Below are 13,296 nucleotides of genomic sequence, written 5' to 3' on the forward strand. Positions count from 1 at the left end.
AGAGTATGCCGGCGGGCCGGCCCCTAGATGTGTGCTGACTTAGATGCCTGCCTCTCAGGCCGATGCTTTAAGATAGGTAAAGAAGCTGCTTTCACGTAAAGTCTAGCCGCTTCTGCACTGGGCCCTGGTGCCGGTGAGTCCAGGGGCCTGAGCCCTTCAACAGCCATTTCTCAGTTTGCACGATAGCCTTTTGGGTCTCAGGGATGCAAACCCTGTGGGCTTTCAAAGCTGTAAGTTTCAGGGGCTTATCTCTCAGCGGTAGGTCTTAGAAGTTGGGGTTCCCGATGTAGGGTTCAAACCCTTCACTCCTCCCTGAGAAGCTCTGGATTTCCAATGCTGGGGGGGGGGGGGTTCGGCAAGATTGCATCCCTGCCTTTCCTAAACACTTCAGTGCGAGCTGTTTGCCCGATGTTAGGAGTCCCTCAGCTTTGGTTTTCAGAGGAAACTGTTCATTTGTAGCTGTACATCTGGTGTGTCTGTGGGAGGAGAGGAGTTCAGGATCTTCCTATGTCTCCATCTTGAAGGAGCCTTATTCCTTTTTCTGACTGATATTCCATTATATGTAAATCCCTTGTGTATCCAGTCATCTGTTGATGGACGTTTAGGTTGTTTCTCCTTTCTGGCTGTTGTAAGTGCTGCTGTGAACATTCATTCACAGGTATCTGAGTGCTCATTTTCAAGGTTTTGGGGTATATGTATACCTACTTGGGACAATTGCTGTTTATATGGTAATTCTGTTCCTGTTGTAGAACTGCCAAACTGTTCCAACAGTGGGTGCAACACTTCACATTCCCACCGGCAGTGGGTGAGGGATCCGGTTTCTCCGCATCCTTGCCAACACTTTTTTTTTTTTTTTTTTTTTAAGTAAGCTCCAAGCCCAGCTTGGGGCTTGAACTCACAACCCTGAGATCAAGAGTCGCACGCTCTACTGACTGAGCCAGCCAGGTGCCCTTCCTTTTTTTTATAGTTATCCTAGTGGGTATGAAATGGTGTTTCACTGTGGTTTTGATTTGCATTTCCCTAATGACTAATGTGGAGGACGTTTTTATACCCTTGTTGGCCATGTATATATATATCCTCTTCGAAGAAATGTCTATTTAAGTCAAGACAGTCAATTTTTACAGTGTTTTCATAGGCCTTTTTGTAATTATAAATGCACCAAAGTTTTATTGTAGCTATAACTTTCAAGCAGATTCTGATAAGGCTTTGAGAAACCGTCTTACAGTTTTACTAAGCTTCATCCACATCACATGAAGGCAACAACGTAAAATACAGACTCCGTTAAGGTATGTTTTGCTATCACCTTGGAGCCTCTTTAGAGCCATTTTATCCCCACTGGATATCATTATTGGAGTTTCTGGTACTGATCATCAGCATGAACCTTTAGGTGGTGCTCTTTGATTAAAACAGTAAGTATATTCCTCAACCAATTTAAATACAGTAGGACATCCTAGGAAGAAAAGTGGCCTTTTTTTTTGTTTTTTTTCTTTTTTTGAGGGATTATCTCCCAGGTCTGCTCAGAACTTTTCCTCATACAATTTCTGTTGCAGAGTCTAATCTGTCCCATCTCCTTTTACCCCATTTCCAAAGATCCGGACATGAAGTTCTCCTCCAGGAGACTGTCAGTTGTGGAATAGGAAAGAGGCAGGTCCTGATTTCGCACCATATAAAGCACCCCTAGGCTGAAACTGTCATCTGGGCAATTGTACCTCCCAAAGAAGCCCCCCACCGATGTCTTCCTGCAGAGAAGAACCTCCTTCTCTGTGTCACAGTCCCATTTCCTTAGTGGGGTCACTGTCTGGGAGCTGCCTGCCTGTACTGCAGCTGGCTCAGCCCATTCAGCCCTCCCAGACTCAAGCCTCAGGTCTGCCTCCTCTGCTCTCCTGCCCTTCAGCATCCTGATTCCCCTTTGATCATTTGCTCACTTCCCAGCCCCATAGGTAGAAAGTTACCTATGTTTTTATTCTGGTTTCAGAACCTAGGTCATTTTAAAAAATCGTGCCTCATCTAAGTATGCTAAGATCCACCCTCCCTGGACACAATTGGTCTTGCCAACTATAAATCCATACCCACCGCCTTTCAAGTCTAATGGCCTTTTCTCAGTAGCTTCTCCCCTAATACTCAATACCCTGCCCCTAACTTGTATTTCTCACCAAAGGACCCCTGCGTTTCTTTAGAAACCTTGCAGACCTAGATTCTTCTGTCACATACCCTACTTGAAATATCCTTTCCAAAGATTTTACTAAAGCATTTATTTTTTAAACAAAAATATACATTAAATCTGATTTACAGAATATAGAAATAATTTATCCAAAGCAATTTGCATTTTACAATTGCTAATATTGCACCCAGCAGTGTAAGTCTTTGATACATTTGCGTTGTCGACCTTTCCCACAATTCACAAAACAGGAGAGAAAACGGAGAAGAATACAAGCAAACTTTTCTTTACCAAAGAAAGAAAGAAAAACAATTTACAGTTTATGTACAAGAGTTGTAAACTTCCAGAACTTTACTTCCATAGAATAAAGAGCCATACATTCTTTTATCATTCCTAGAATATGAATGATATACATGTTGTGATTTCCTCATAGGAATTCAAAGGGACAGGTATTGTGAACATTCACAGCCTAATGGTAAAGAACAGAATTATTGAAAACACTTCTGTATCTTCACTAGAATATGGGAACTAGCATGTGAAAAACTAGTGTGTGAAAAGCCTCGAGAAAAATAACTTTTGCCTCTTTGAGGATAGTTTCCATAATTGCTTAAAATCATTTTCAGTTTTAAAGGATACTCTGTTAGAAATGTGGCTTTTTTTCTCTGAAGACAAGTGAAAAAGTGGGGTCTCTGTTCAAATCCCTTAAAACACATGTAGGCAGGCACAAAGTTTGCTTTTCAAAAGAAAGCGTTACAAAGTCACAATTTATCACGGCTACCCTTAGTTTTTAAGAACTTAAAAAAAAAAGTCCATAAATATTTAAATGCATCTTTTCAAAATGGAGGGAAGGAAGTGGCTAAAATATGCAGTAGTAAGAGTAAACGTAGGTGATGCACACTTTTAACCTGGTAGTAAACCGAAGCAGACCGAAACCTTGTACTTATGAAATGTGAAGTGATTTTCCTTGATTGAACCAACAGGAGAACATGAAACCATGCAGCTCATTATCTTCCAGGTGATGAACATTCAGGATTTTTTCTGTCGTCGCCATTATAAATAAAAGGTCTTTGTTAAGAAGGTACCCAATGGGGCAAAAAAAAAAAAAGTAACCTCTGGTTATGTATGTTGAAGATCCCAGGCAGGAATGATCTCATTGTAATTTTATAATGCGGTACCATTTGCACTGAAATATAAGTTTCTAATTCTGTTGTCCCAGATCGAGACTGGATTACGACATCCCCTCTGAAGCCTAATGAACACAAGCAGTTGAACAAGAGGACTTTTGAAAAGGTATTCTTGGCTTCGCCATTGCAATAGTCCAGCCCAAGTGGTTTGTTACAAAAGTTGTTGTCTTTAACATCCTCGTGACAAATTCAGTTTTTGGGTTTTTAAAAAGTCCTGAGAGTCTTTCATAAAAAAATAGACATCTGTGTGTGGGTGTGTGTGCCGGCTTCGCCGCCGCATCAGCTCTCCACAGTCCGCCGGTACTCCGCGGTGCCCTCGGCTATGATCGCGTCCAGCGGGGAGCGCTTCTTCCGGATGCTGCGCCCGGAGGAGATGAGGTCCGCGTAGCCGCGCTGGTGCGAGAAGGCGTAGGCGGAGCGCCGCGAGGACACGCCCCGGCGGAACACGTGCTGCCGCCGCTTCCACTGCTCTTCCGCTTTCAACCGCTTGCGATGCTTCTGGATCTGCGGGGGTAGGGGGCGAGGCCGACAATGAAATGGAAGGGCTGTGGTGGCGGAGGTGGACGGGCGCTAACGCCCAGGGGGTGGGGGCCCTCCTGAAGTCTGACTTGTTTAAGGCGGCATCGCCGTGCTCCTTTTACAGGGGATGGCGCGCCGAGCGGTTACGTAACACTTTCAAGGTCTCGGACCTTCTAGAAAACGGGGAGCCGGAATCCCCACTCGCCTCCGCTACTGTTCTTTGCCACTGACAAATTAGACTGGGACAGATTCGAGAGAAAATTCCGTTGTTTCCTTTCCCTTGTTGCTACTGCATCTTCTGGTCAGCAGACATGGGAGAATATCTAGGGGTCACTGAAGAAGGTTGCTTGCCTAGCATCTTCTCTCTCCTTCCTGATGAAGCAGGAGTAGAGTCAAGAACACCTTTCCTGCATACAGTCACAACCCTCTTGGGCTGTGGAGACTGCTCCCAGGAGCAGGGCTGGTTGACTTCCCTTGCTCCGCACGAGTCCGGCAATGGCCGTGTGACCTCATCTGGCTAAGGGGATCTGCATGATGTGGCCTGGGCCCTCCCATGCACAACTCTCGGGCTGCTAAGAGAAAGCTATGGAGCAGTTTCCGGTCTTCATCTGGACGGGTGTGTCAGAAGGAGGTGCCCGGAACTGCAGTAGCTATCCCCCCAACTTCAAGGTGAAGCTCATAATGAGGATAGCAGAGGGGAGAGATGGAAAGAACCCCAGTGCTTTTGACAGACGTTTAGGTGCTCAGTCGCCAGAGCCTGAAGCCTGCTGCTGATTATGTGAATTGAGGTGATACATTGTTTGAACAACTTGTAGCTCAGACATTCCACCAGAAGAGGTGGCATTTTCTATAGGTACGTACATACCCCAACCTATTTGCAGGGCAAAATGTTAATATTGTAATTGTTAAATTAGGGGATGGACATATGGGGGTTCATTATACTATTCTCCCTTTGATAATGTTTAAAATAAAAAGCATGAAAAGAAAAATCCCTGTCTCAAAGGACTTCTTTGCAAGACGGAGTTAAAGAGAAGTAGTATTAAATAAACCTCCATACCAAAGTTCCAATGGGTTTAGAATTTGCAGGAAAGCTGCTGTGGGGACACGCTCTGATTTCTGTGAGGGGCACTCAGAATGAGGAGAATACTGTTTTTTCTATACCTTATCACTTTCTGATGGCCAAATGGTCATTGACAAGAAGCGTATGGCAACGACGGGCAGTAAGCACACTGCAACGGTCAGAATGATGGTCAACCAAATGTATGGCTGTCTCAAGGCATTTGATGCTGTGCCTGCAAAAACGTGGAGGATGAATCACAGAGGTCCTTCATCTGAAGAGCATAGTTAATATCCCGTAACCCTTACATGCATTGTCTATGGTAAAATTTTACAATCAGATTGGCCTCCCCAGAACATTCCATCACTGCTGAAGGAATGAACATTTTAAAATAGGACTAAGCAGGGGCTCCTGGGTGGCTCAGTCGGTTAAGCGTCCGAATTTGGCTCAGGTCATGATCTCGCGGTCGGTGAGTTTGAGCCCTGCGTCGGGCTCTGTGCTGACAGCTCGGAGCCTGGAGCCTGTTTGAGATTCTGTGTCTCCCTCTCTCTCTGACCCTCCCCCGTTCATGCTCTGTCTCGCTCTGTCTCAAAAATAAATAAACGTTAAAAAAAAAAATTTAAATAAAATAGGACTAAGCAAAACAAAATCAGGAAGGCAAATGTACATCAGCAAATGACTAAGCGAAAAATAAAAAGTATGTTTGTTGACATCGTATTAGGTAAAAATGCAAAATTAGGCAATCTATTATACTTCTCAATTTTTCCAGGAATTTATTTTTCAAAGTTTATAGTTTGAAACTCCAGATAACAATAACAATTAGCACTGCCGTTTGTATGACAGGTCTTAACACTAGGTGTTTTATTTGGGTCATGCTATTTAGTCAGCTCTGAGGGATAAATAAGTTTCCTCTTTGCCTCATAAGAAAATTGTGGAGAAGTAAAAAGATTCGCCCAGGGTAACAAAACTACCAATGGCCACTTCTAAACTGAAACCCACATCCATTTGACTAGAGCCATACTTTTTCCACTGCAGTTCGCTGCTGGTTTATGGCAGAGGAAGTAACAATTCTGTCATACAACCAGGTAATCCTATTACTACCCAATTTTAAAGCTATAATTAACATCCCCTAGAGCCAAATTTGTCGCAGTGTTTTCTGTACTTACACTGTAAGTTTATAAAAATGCCTTTTTTGAAAAAATGTGTTGTTATACTGCTAAAAATGTGTTTAAAAACATTCCCTTTGGGAATATTCTAACAGGGCACTCAATTTTTTAAGACACAAAACAATGCAACCAAAAACAATCCCCCCCCCCCCCAAAAAAATGAGCTTAATCCCAAGAAAAGGGCTACCATAGCAATGGTCTTTTTACAACTGGTCATAAAAAAAACAAATACAAACTCATCTTTTACAGGGAAACTAGTTCATGGGGATTTATTTTTTCCATTGTGAACTCAAAGCTACTCTATTTAAGAAATTTGTAAATTCTGATTCATGATATAAATTTTAAAATATGTGTGAAATAGCAATTAACATTCTAGCATTTATCATTTGTCCTATTTTATATGGCTATAAAGTAATTTATAAAAATTTACTGCTCTGCATTCATTTTTCTAATGATGTTACAGTTTTCCACTTTTGAATTCTAGAATTTGCTCATACGTGATTCATAGCTTGATTAGCTAATATACTATTTTTATTAGGTCTTTGAATTATTTCCACTTTTTAAAAATAATTGGAATCGTGGTGGTGGTATAATCTTTGTACAAATTAGCCTTTCCAAAAATTGGTATGTTTTATCTTAAGGTGTTTTCTCCAGTTGGAAATACTAGGTCAAAGTGTATGAGAAGTTTTATAGGACGTGACATATTTCCAGATAATGCTTTGAAAAAATTAAGTTATATTAATAGTTTACATGCATACTCAATTTCTCATTACCTACCAATATTAGATTTGGGGGGGGGGGGAAACTAACGGAACAGATGCACAATTGTATCTTAAAACTTTTTAATTTTGCTTTCTTACTGTCACATTACCACACTTCCAGCCCACCACTGTTGTTCATTTGCCAGTCAGGACATTAATTTTCACTAGCAATAATTTGCACCTTGTGTTTTACTTAGAAGTTATGTCAGAATCTAAACTAATAACATTTCTTGACACCTTTATGTTTGGAATTTAGAAAATACCAACCTGTAAATTGAAATGCAGATGGAAAGAGAACATGTATCCCAGCACTATGAAAGTCAAACATGATGCCAAAATAAAGTGCAATGCTGCCAAAAATTGAAAAAGCATTCACAAAGGTCCAGTAAGAAGTATCCAAGCCAATCTGTTGGGAAACCAGAGAAAGAGCACTCATTTTGGGGAGTCACCAAGAAATAAAGGATCCAAGGATTCTGAAAACAGAATTCAGCAATTTAAGCATGATCTGGCTTGAATACTAAACAAACAGAAACTACCCTCGGCTCAGGTGAGAAGTAGGAAATGTGCTTGGTGTAAGGGGTGACGATAGCGTTCATGTTTTGTAAAATGGCAAAGGCTTAGCTGGAGGGAGAGTGACAGCCAGATGGCTATGCGCACTGGTCTATGTACAGAAATCCTGGTAACTCACAGATACAGAGAACACTTGACCAAAGCCATGTACCTGGAAGTTGACTGTTATTATAAGAGCAGAAGCAATCGTCACAGCAAAAGACTGGTAGTCTGAAGGTGCCTCTCCATCCTGCCCCACAGTTTGCAGATAAGCTCCAAGAGGTATGAAGAAGAGGACCATCGATGTTAAAATTCCGTGCACCAAGCTTACGAAGAATCTCTTATAGTTGAAAAGTAAGTCTCTTTGTCCTACTATGTACAGCCCAGGGAAGCGGAGGCTCAGTTTGTCACTCACATCCTTAAAGGGAAAACACCATTAGCTGCGTATCCGCCAGGAATCGAAGAACTCCGAGATCCATTACAGTTTATACCTCACAAAGAGTGTCAACTTACTCAGTTTTAGGAAGGCAAAAACTCGACAAGGTAAGTCCTGATGAGTTGGCAGTGTGCAGAGGCCAACCTCTTTAGTCCACCATTACTTGATATTTAATTAAGATACGGATAGGTAGAAATTTATTATTTTGCTGTTCATAGAAAGCAAACTAGTAATTCCAAAAAAAAAAAAAAATGGAGGGAGGCTATTTTTACCTCCTGGGAAAACAGATTCTGATTAATTCTTTGGGAAAGTATTTTCACATACAAGTTGATGGGTTAATTCCAAATTATTCTTTTTATTCATTAAAGTACTTTACCAAGAATCGCTACTAGATAGAATGTGAACTAATTTGGGAATTAAACACCCAAGTTTAGAGAAATATTAAAATAGTTGACGTTTACAGTAAGTTATAGAGACATACTATACTGTCGGGTGTCTTAACAAGAAACTGTTAGTGTCCAAAAGGAAGATAATACACTTTTTTGTCAATGAATTCAACCCAGGCACAGAAATCCTCGTTTCTTACTATAAAACAGGAAGCACAGTTCCTCTTGTTGCCTGGCAACAGGACAGCCACAGGGTTTTCTCAGGAAGAAGGGAAAACCAAAAGAATGCAGTGAAATAATATTTGCTTTTTGCTTCTCGAACAGGTGCTCGGTCTGCCCTGACGTGTCCCTGTGAGCACGAGGTCCTACCTGGTCAAGCAGCCCCATGAGGAGCACGGGCAGGCTGGAGTAGAGCACGTTGTAGAGCGTGATGAACCAGTCCTCGTACGCCGTCTGTGGGGAGGTTAGAGTCTGCGTCACAAACCAAGACCTGCTGCTGGCCTAGTCAATGCACATGCATTCTTTCTCAACTGGGAGGCCCCCAGCATGCGTGGGGGCTTCTGCCAGAGTAAACCCCACTCCTCTGTATCTGCAGAAGGTGTGAGTTGGGTTCAACGGAATGGGCAGAATCAACACTCCGCGGAACAGACCTTCCTTCTAAAATGAATGGGAGAACATACACCAAAACATTTTTTGGGAAGGGAGTCCGTCCATTCTATGTGAAGAATGCTGGAAAATATGTTGGTGCCCATCCTTTCTGTATCCCTTTGTTAACAAATTCGGAATACATAAACCCACAGACCGGCCCAAGAAGCACATAAGGTATCATTTGAATGTTCTTTACTTTTACTTTGCAAGTCCAGCATTTCTATTTAAACATTTTGTGAAGCAGAATTTGAATTTTAAAAACAGGCGCCTGGGTGGCTCCGTCGGTCAGGTGTCTGACTTCGGCTTGGGTCATGATCTCACAGTCTGTGAGTTCGAGCCTCGTGTTAGGCTCTGTGCTGTCAGTGCAGAACCTGCTTCGGATCCTCTGTCCCCCTTCTCTCTCTGCCCTTCCCGCCTTGCTCTCTCTCAAAAATAAACGTTTAAAAAAAATACGCTTCTGAAAAGGATGCACAGGGTTTGCGCGCACACACATCCTCAGGGTGGCAGAGAGGAAACAGGCCTGCTGGTCACCGCCAGTGGTGGTGGTCCTGCATGGGAGCAGGAAGAAGGCCCTTGTGTGTTCAAGGTTGCTCCTGACCCACGGTTCCCAAGGCTCCTCTGATACCATTTGAGGCACACCATCAGAAGTTTGGACAACCACATGCGCTGACAGGTTCAATTTTACTAGTGATGCTTTTCTGCCGTATCACCGTTTTAACATATATGACCCCCACTCCCATTTCAGCCATAACTTAAAAAAAAAAAAAAATTGAGAACAGATCTGTGATCATCCAAAATTTAGATAATCCCTTTAGCCTTGATCACAATAGCATTGTTGATTTGCTATCAAAGTTGAATAATTTATCATTCTTCTTTTCTTTAAGTTTATTTTGAGAGAGCAAGCGAGCACGGGAGGGACAGAGAGAGGGGGAGAGAGAGAATCCCAAGCAGGCTCTGTGCTGTCAGCACAAAGCCTGACACCAGACTTGAACTCATAAACTGTGAGATCATGACCTGAACCTAAGCCAAGAGTCAGACACTTAACCAACTGAGCCGCCCAGGTGCCCCTTATTGTTCTTAATGGCAAGGTAACTTATAAAAAATCTCAGGTGAAGGCAAAACACATAAACAAAAGCCAGGAACAAATCCCAACTTTTCAAAGGCAAACTAAAGTATTTTTAAAGCACCAGAAACATTTTAGAAACATCATCGGGGTGCCTGGGTGGCTCAGTCGATAAAGTGTCTGACTTCGGCTCAGGTCATGATCTCACGGTTCGTGAGTCTGAGCCCTGCATCGGGCTCTATGCTGACAGCTCAGAGCCTGGAGCCTGTCTTTGGATTCTGTGTCTCCCTCTCTCTCCGTCCTTCCCCTGCTCACGCTGTCTCTCTTCCTCTCTCTCTCTCAAAAATAAATAAAACATAAAAAAAAATTTTTTTAAAGAAACATCATCTGTAATCTCAATCTGTGCCTCAACTATTAGGAGAGCATCAAAACTGCAAATATGGAGGGAAAAGGTTTTTTTCAGAAGTAGAGTTTTATTTATGCAAGAGTTCTATTCATCAGATAATAATTCTTATATTACCTGTGCAGAGTACCCATTGAAGAAGGAGTACCAGAAATGAACCAATGTAAATGCGAAGTTTTTGTAAAAGAAATATCGAAGGAACTTGCACATCCTTATGTAAGACCACCGGCCGTGTACCAACAGCAGTCTCTGCAAGTATCTGAACTGGGCAAAGGAGTAGTCACTTGACATGACAGCTTGCATGCCTTCTTGTCCACTTATTCCAACACCAATGTGGGCAGCTGTGGGGCGGAGGGAGAAGATATGTGAATCATAAGCTAATTTTAAAGCAAAACATGGAGATGATAAAAATGTTTCCACGGCAAAACAAAGAAACAGACATTCTTGGAGCAATGAAAACTCTTGCTCACCAGCCCCGCCCCAGCTTCTGAACTCAACTTTATGTCAGAGATACAAGTGGCTAAAAAAAGCACAAGGCAAGGGCTCTGAGGAGTATTTGTGGAAGGATCTCAGGTGGGTGGTAAATTCCATTTGGGTTTTCTGCCCAGCTCATAAGCCATCCTTCCCACCCACGGAGGGAACCCAAGGAATCCATGCATACTGTGTGTCCCTGCCTCCCTGGCCACAGCTGAGTCAGCTCTGGGCTGGTAGGTCATCGGTAGCATATACAGATTGGCTCTCCGAACCTTCATGTCACCCTTGTTCTATTGGAAAGGTGGGAAAGCAAATAAAAACCTAACACCGCTCTGACTTCCTCGCAGCAAGGTTCTATTTGTGAATTGGGTTCCATCGTTGCGAGCCACCTGGAGCCCAGCAGCCCTTCCCTTTGTGGCATTTCTGCAGTAGAGTTCATATCCTCTCTCCAGCTGCCTGGAGGTTGACGGACAAAAGTTTTTCAGCTGAAAAGCCCTTCACAGAAGCCTCAAAGTTAGAAGCTCCTCTGGTGCGTGACTAAGACATTCGAGGCTCAGCCTGGCACCTGCTTCTTCAGTCTATCCAGCGCTTTTGTGAGCACTTAGTCCCTTACATTAATCACTTCCTGCTTAAAGTACCCAGGGGGGTCTGTTTCTTATACTATCCTTGGCACAGAACCCAAGCTGGACCAATCCGTGTCTCTTTCACAGTTTGGAACTAAGATTTGGGTTTGTGTTTGTCATTTTAACTTCTAAATTCTTGAGTTGTGGGACAGATATATTTATTTCCAAGGGGTTCTGAGAGGCAGAAGTAAAGTGGTCTAGAAGGAGGATTGAACAGAAGCTGGGTTCCTGGTTCCAGCATCTTCCTGAGGTCTGGCTTTTTGGGAGGCATGAAACATCTTTAGATCTTTTAAAATAAATTTCTTTTTGTCTTAAGCTTGTGTTAGCTGTTCTTTAATATTTACAATCAAAAGTGTTTTAATTAAGATACTAGTTTATATAGTATATGATAACTATAATATACTTAGTTAACTAAGATATTAAACTTCCAGCATTTAGTCATGGCCCACCGTGACCTTAAGAGACACATTTTTTTTTTCTTTTTTGGCTGCAGAAGGTTTCCAGAATGGATAAAAATGAAAGTGACAGTTCTGTCCATCCTTCCAATAGTCACTTAGTCACAGTTTCAACTTAGCAAATTACGAATTTTATATAGGTCTTAAGAGGCATGGAACTAAAGACATACTGAGATCTGCTAGAGAATGTGTGTTGGAGAACATAACCTATTATTACTCAGACCCAGAGACGTGACTGCCAACTCAGCAGGGTTTCCAACTGAAAGCGGCTCCAAAAATCCTGCCTTAGTGGCAGAGTACAGGGTCTGGCAAATTCAAAGTGACACAGTGACTTGGCCAAACCTACGTTTTCAATAACACTTTGCGATTCTAAAAAATAGAATGAATTGCAGGTCTCATTCAATATTTATGACTTCTTTTTAAACACATAAATAATTCTTATGACTAGTCGTGGTTGCCAAACTGTGCTTTCCTGCTGAACCATGGGCTACTTTTCCGATCAAGCAACAAAGGGAGATGTTGAGGTTCTCTCGGAGCCCAGGAGAAGGAGCCCCTGATGTCCAGCCCAGCCTTTTCGCTGAGCACACCAAGGACAGCGTGTGAAAGAACACAGCCACAGTTCACAGGGGATTCAAGGCAACCGAGGAGATGTACTTTATAGGGCTACATGTTTTTTTCCCTATAATCTAAATATAGACACCTAGATTTTCCTGAAGTTTCAAAAATGTGGTTTCAGATGCCTCACTGGTAGGCTCCTTCATAGTTCCTTAACAGACTCATCATTGCCTCAAGCCTTTGTGGCTCTGTCTCCCCTCTCGTGCTTCTTGCTTATTCTTAGGGTCTTAGACCAAGAAAAAAACACCACCCACAAGCCAGCAGACATCTTCAGGCCCAAGAGAGGGAGACAGGGGAGCCCATGAGAGTCCTTGCGTCCTTGCTAGAGGCAAAAACATGGGGGGGGGGGGGGGGCAGAGTGTTGCAGTTCCCTCCACTTCTACTAAATGTGGAACATGCTAACAAATGGCCAAGTTTTTCTGACACTTAAATTTTACTGTATTTCTTTATAAACAAATATAATTTCTGTATATTGTATTTTATACAGGTGAAAGCAATGCCAGTTTTTCTAAAATACAAAAGGCACTATCAATACTTGGGTAAAGCTATGGACTTACAGGGACACCTGAGTTTCTTTGATTTGCACCCCAGATGGATGTTCCCTGTTATATATAAAAGCACCGACCATATAACAGAGTTTAATAAAATTCTTAGAACAACTTAAGAAAACAAGTCTCTATAAGGTTACTTATGTTGACTTTGTGATCCCTTTTGCTATCAATTGGTAAACTCCTTGGAACAAAAAAAATTTCAAGTCTAAGTCACCTAGTCAGATGGTAAATTTGCAAGGTAACCCTCT

General features: G+C 42.4%; 1 protein-coding gene and 1 long non-coding RNA gene across 4 annotated transcripts in view; one reads left to right on the top strand and one right to left on the bottom strand.

Annotated features, from left to right (window-relative positions):
* LOC106981119 (uncharacterized) overlaps positions 1 to 11,742 on the top strand; it is a 45,395-nt gene extending 33,653 nt beyond the window's left edge. Inside the window, exons 3-6 of one of the 2 annotated variants that reach the window (XR_008291498.1) lie at positions 3,375 to 7,392; positions 7,656 to 7,937; positions 8,541 to 9,038; positions 10,456 to 11,742. This is a non-coding gene — a long non-coding RNA (uncharacterized LOC106981119). The remainder of the gene's footprint in view (positions 1 to 3,374; positions 7,393 to 7,655; positions 7,938 to 8,540; positions 9,039 to 10,455) is intronic. The other variant, XR_008291497.1, reaches the window with a different exon arrangement.
* ATP8B1 (ATPase phospholipid transporting 8B1) overlaps positions 2,238 to 13,296 on the bottom strand; it is a 125,009-nt gene continuing 113,950 nt past the window's right edge. For both annotated transcript variants that reach the window (XM_027069042.2, XM_053205745.1), the window contains exons 23-28: positions 10,448 to 10,671; positions 8,586 to 8,669; positions 7,567 to 7,812; positions 7,113 to 7,251; positions 5,023 to 5,153; positions 2,238 to 3,846 (exon numbers count right to left, since the gene is read on the bottom strand). In XM_027069042.2, the coding sequence (XP_026924843.1) occupies positions 3,622 to 3,846; positions 5,023 to 5,153; positions 7,113 to 7,251; positions 7,567 to 7,812; positions 8,586 to 8,669; positions 10,448 to 10,671 (1,049 nt within the window). In that variant the 3' untranslated portion in view covers positions 2,238 to 3,621. The remainder of the gene's footprint in view (positions 3,847 to 5,022; positions 5,154 to 7,112; positions 7,252 to 7,566; positions 7,813 to 8,585; positions 8,670 to 10,447; positions 10,672 to 13,296) is intronic.

Source organism: Acinonyx jubatus, chromosome D3 (genome assembly GCF_027475565.1).
Source record: "Acinonyx jubatus isolate Ajub_Pintada_27869175 chromosome D3, VMU_Ajub_asm_v1.0, whole genome shotgun sequence".
NCBI classification, from domain to species: domain Eukaryota; kingdom Metazoa; phylum Chordata; class Mammalia; order Carnivora; family Felidae; genus Acinonyx; species Acinonyx jubatus.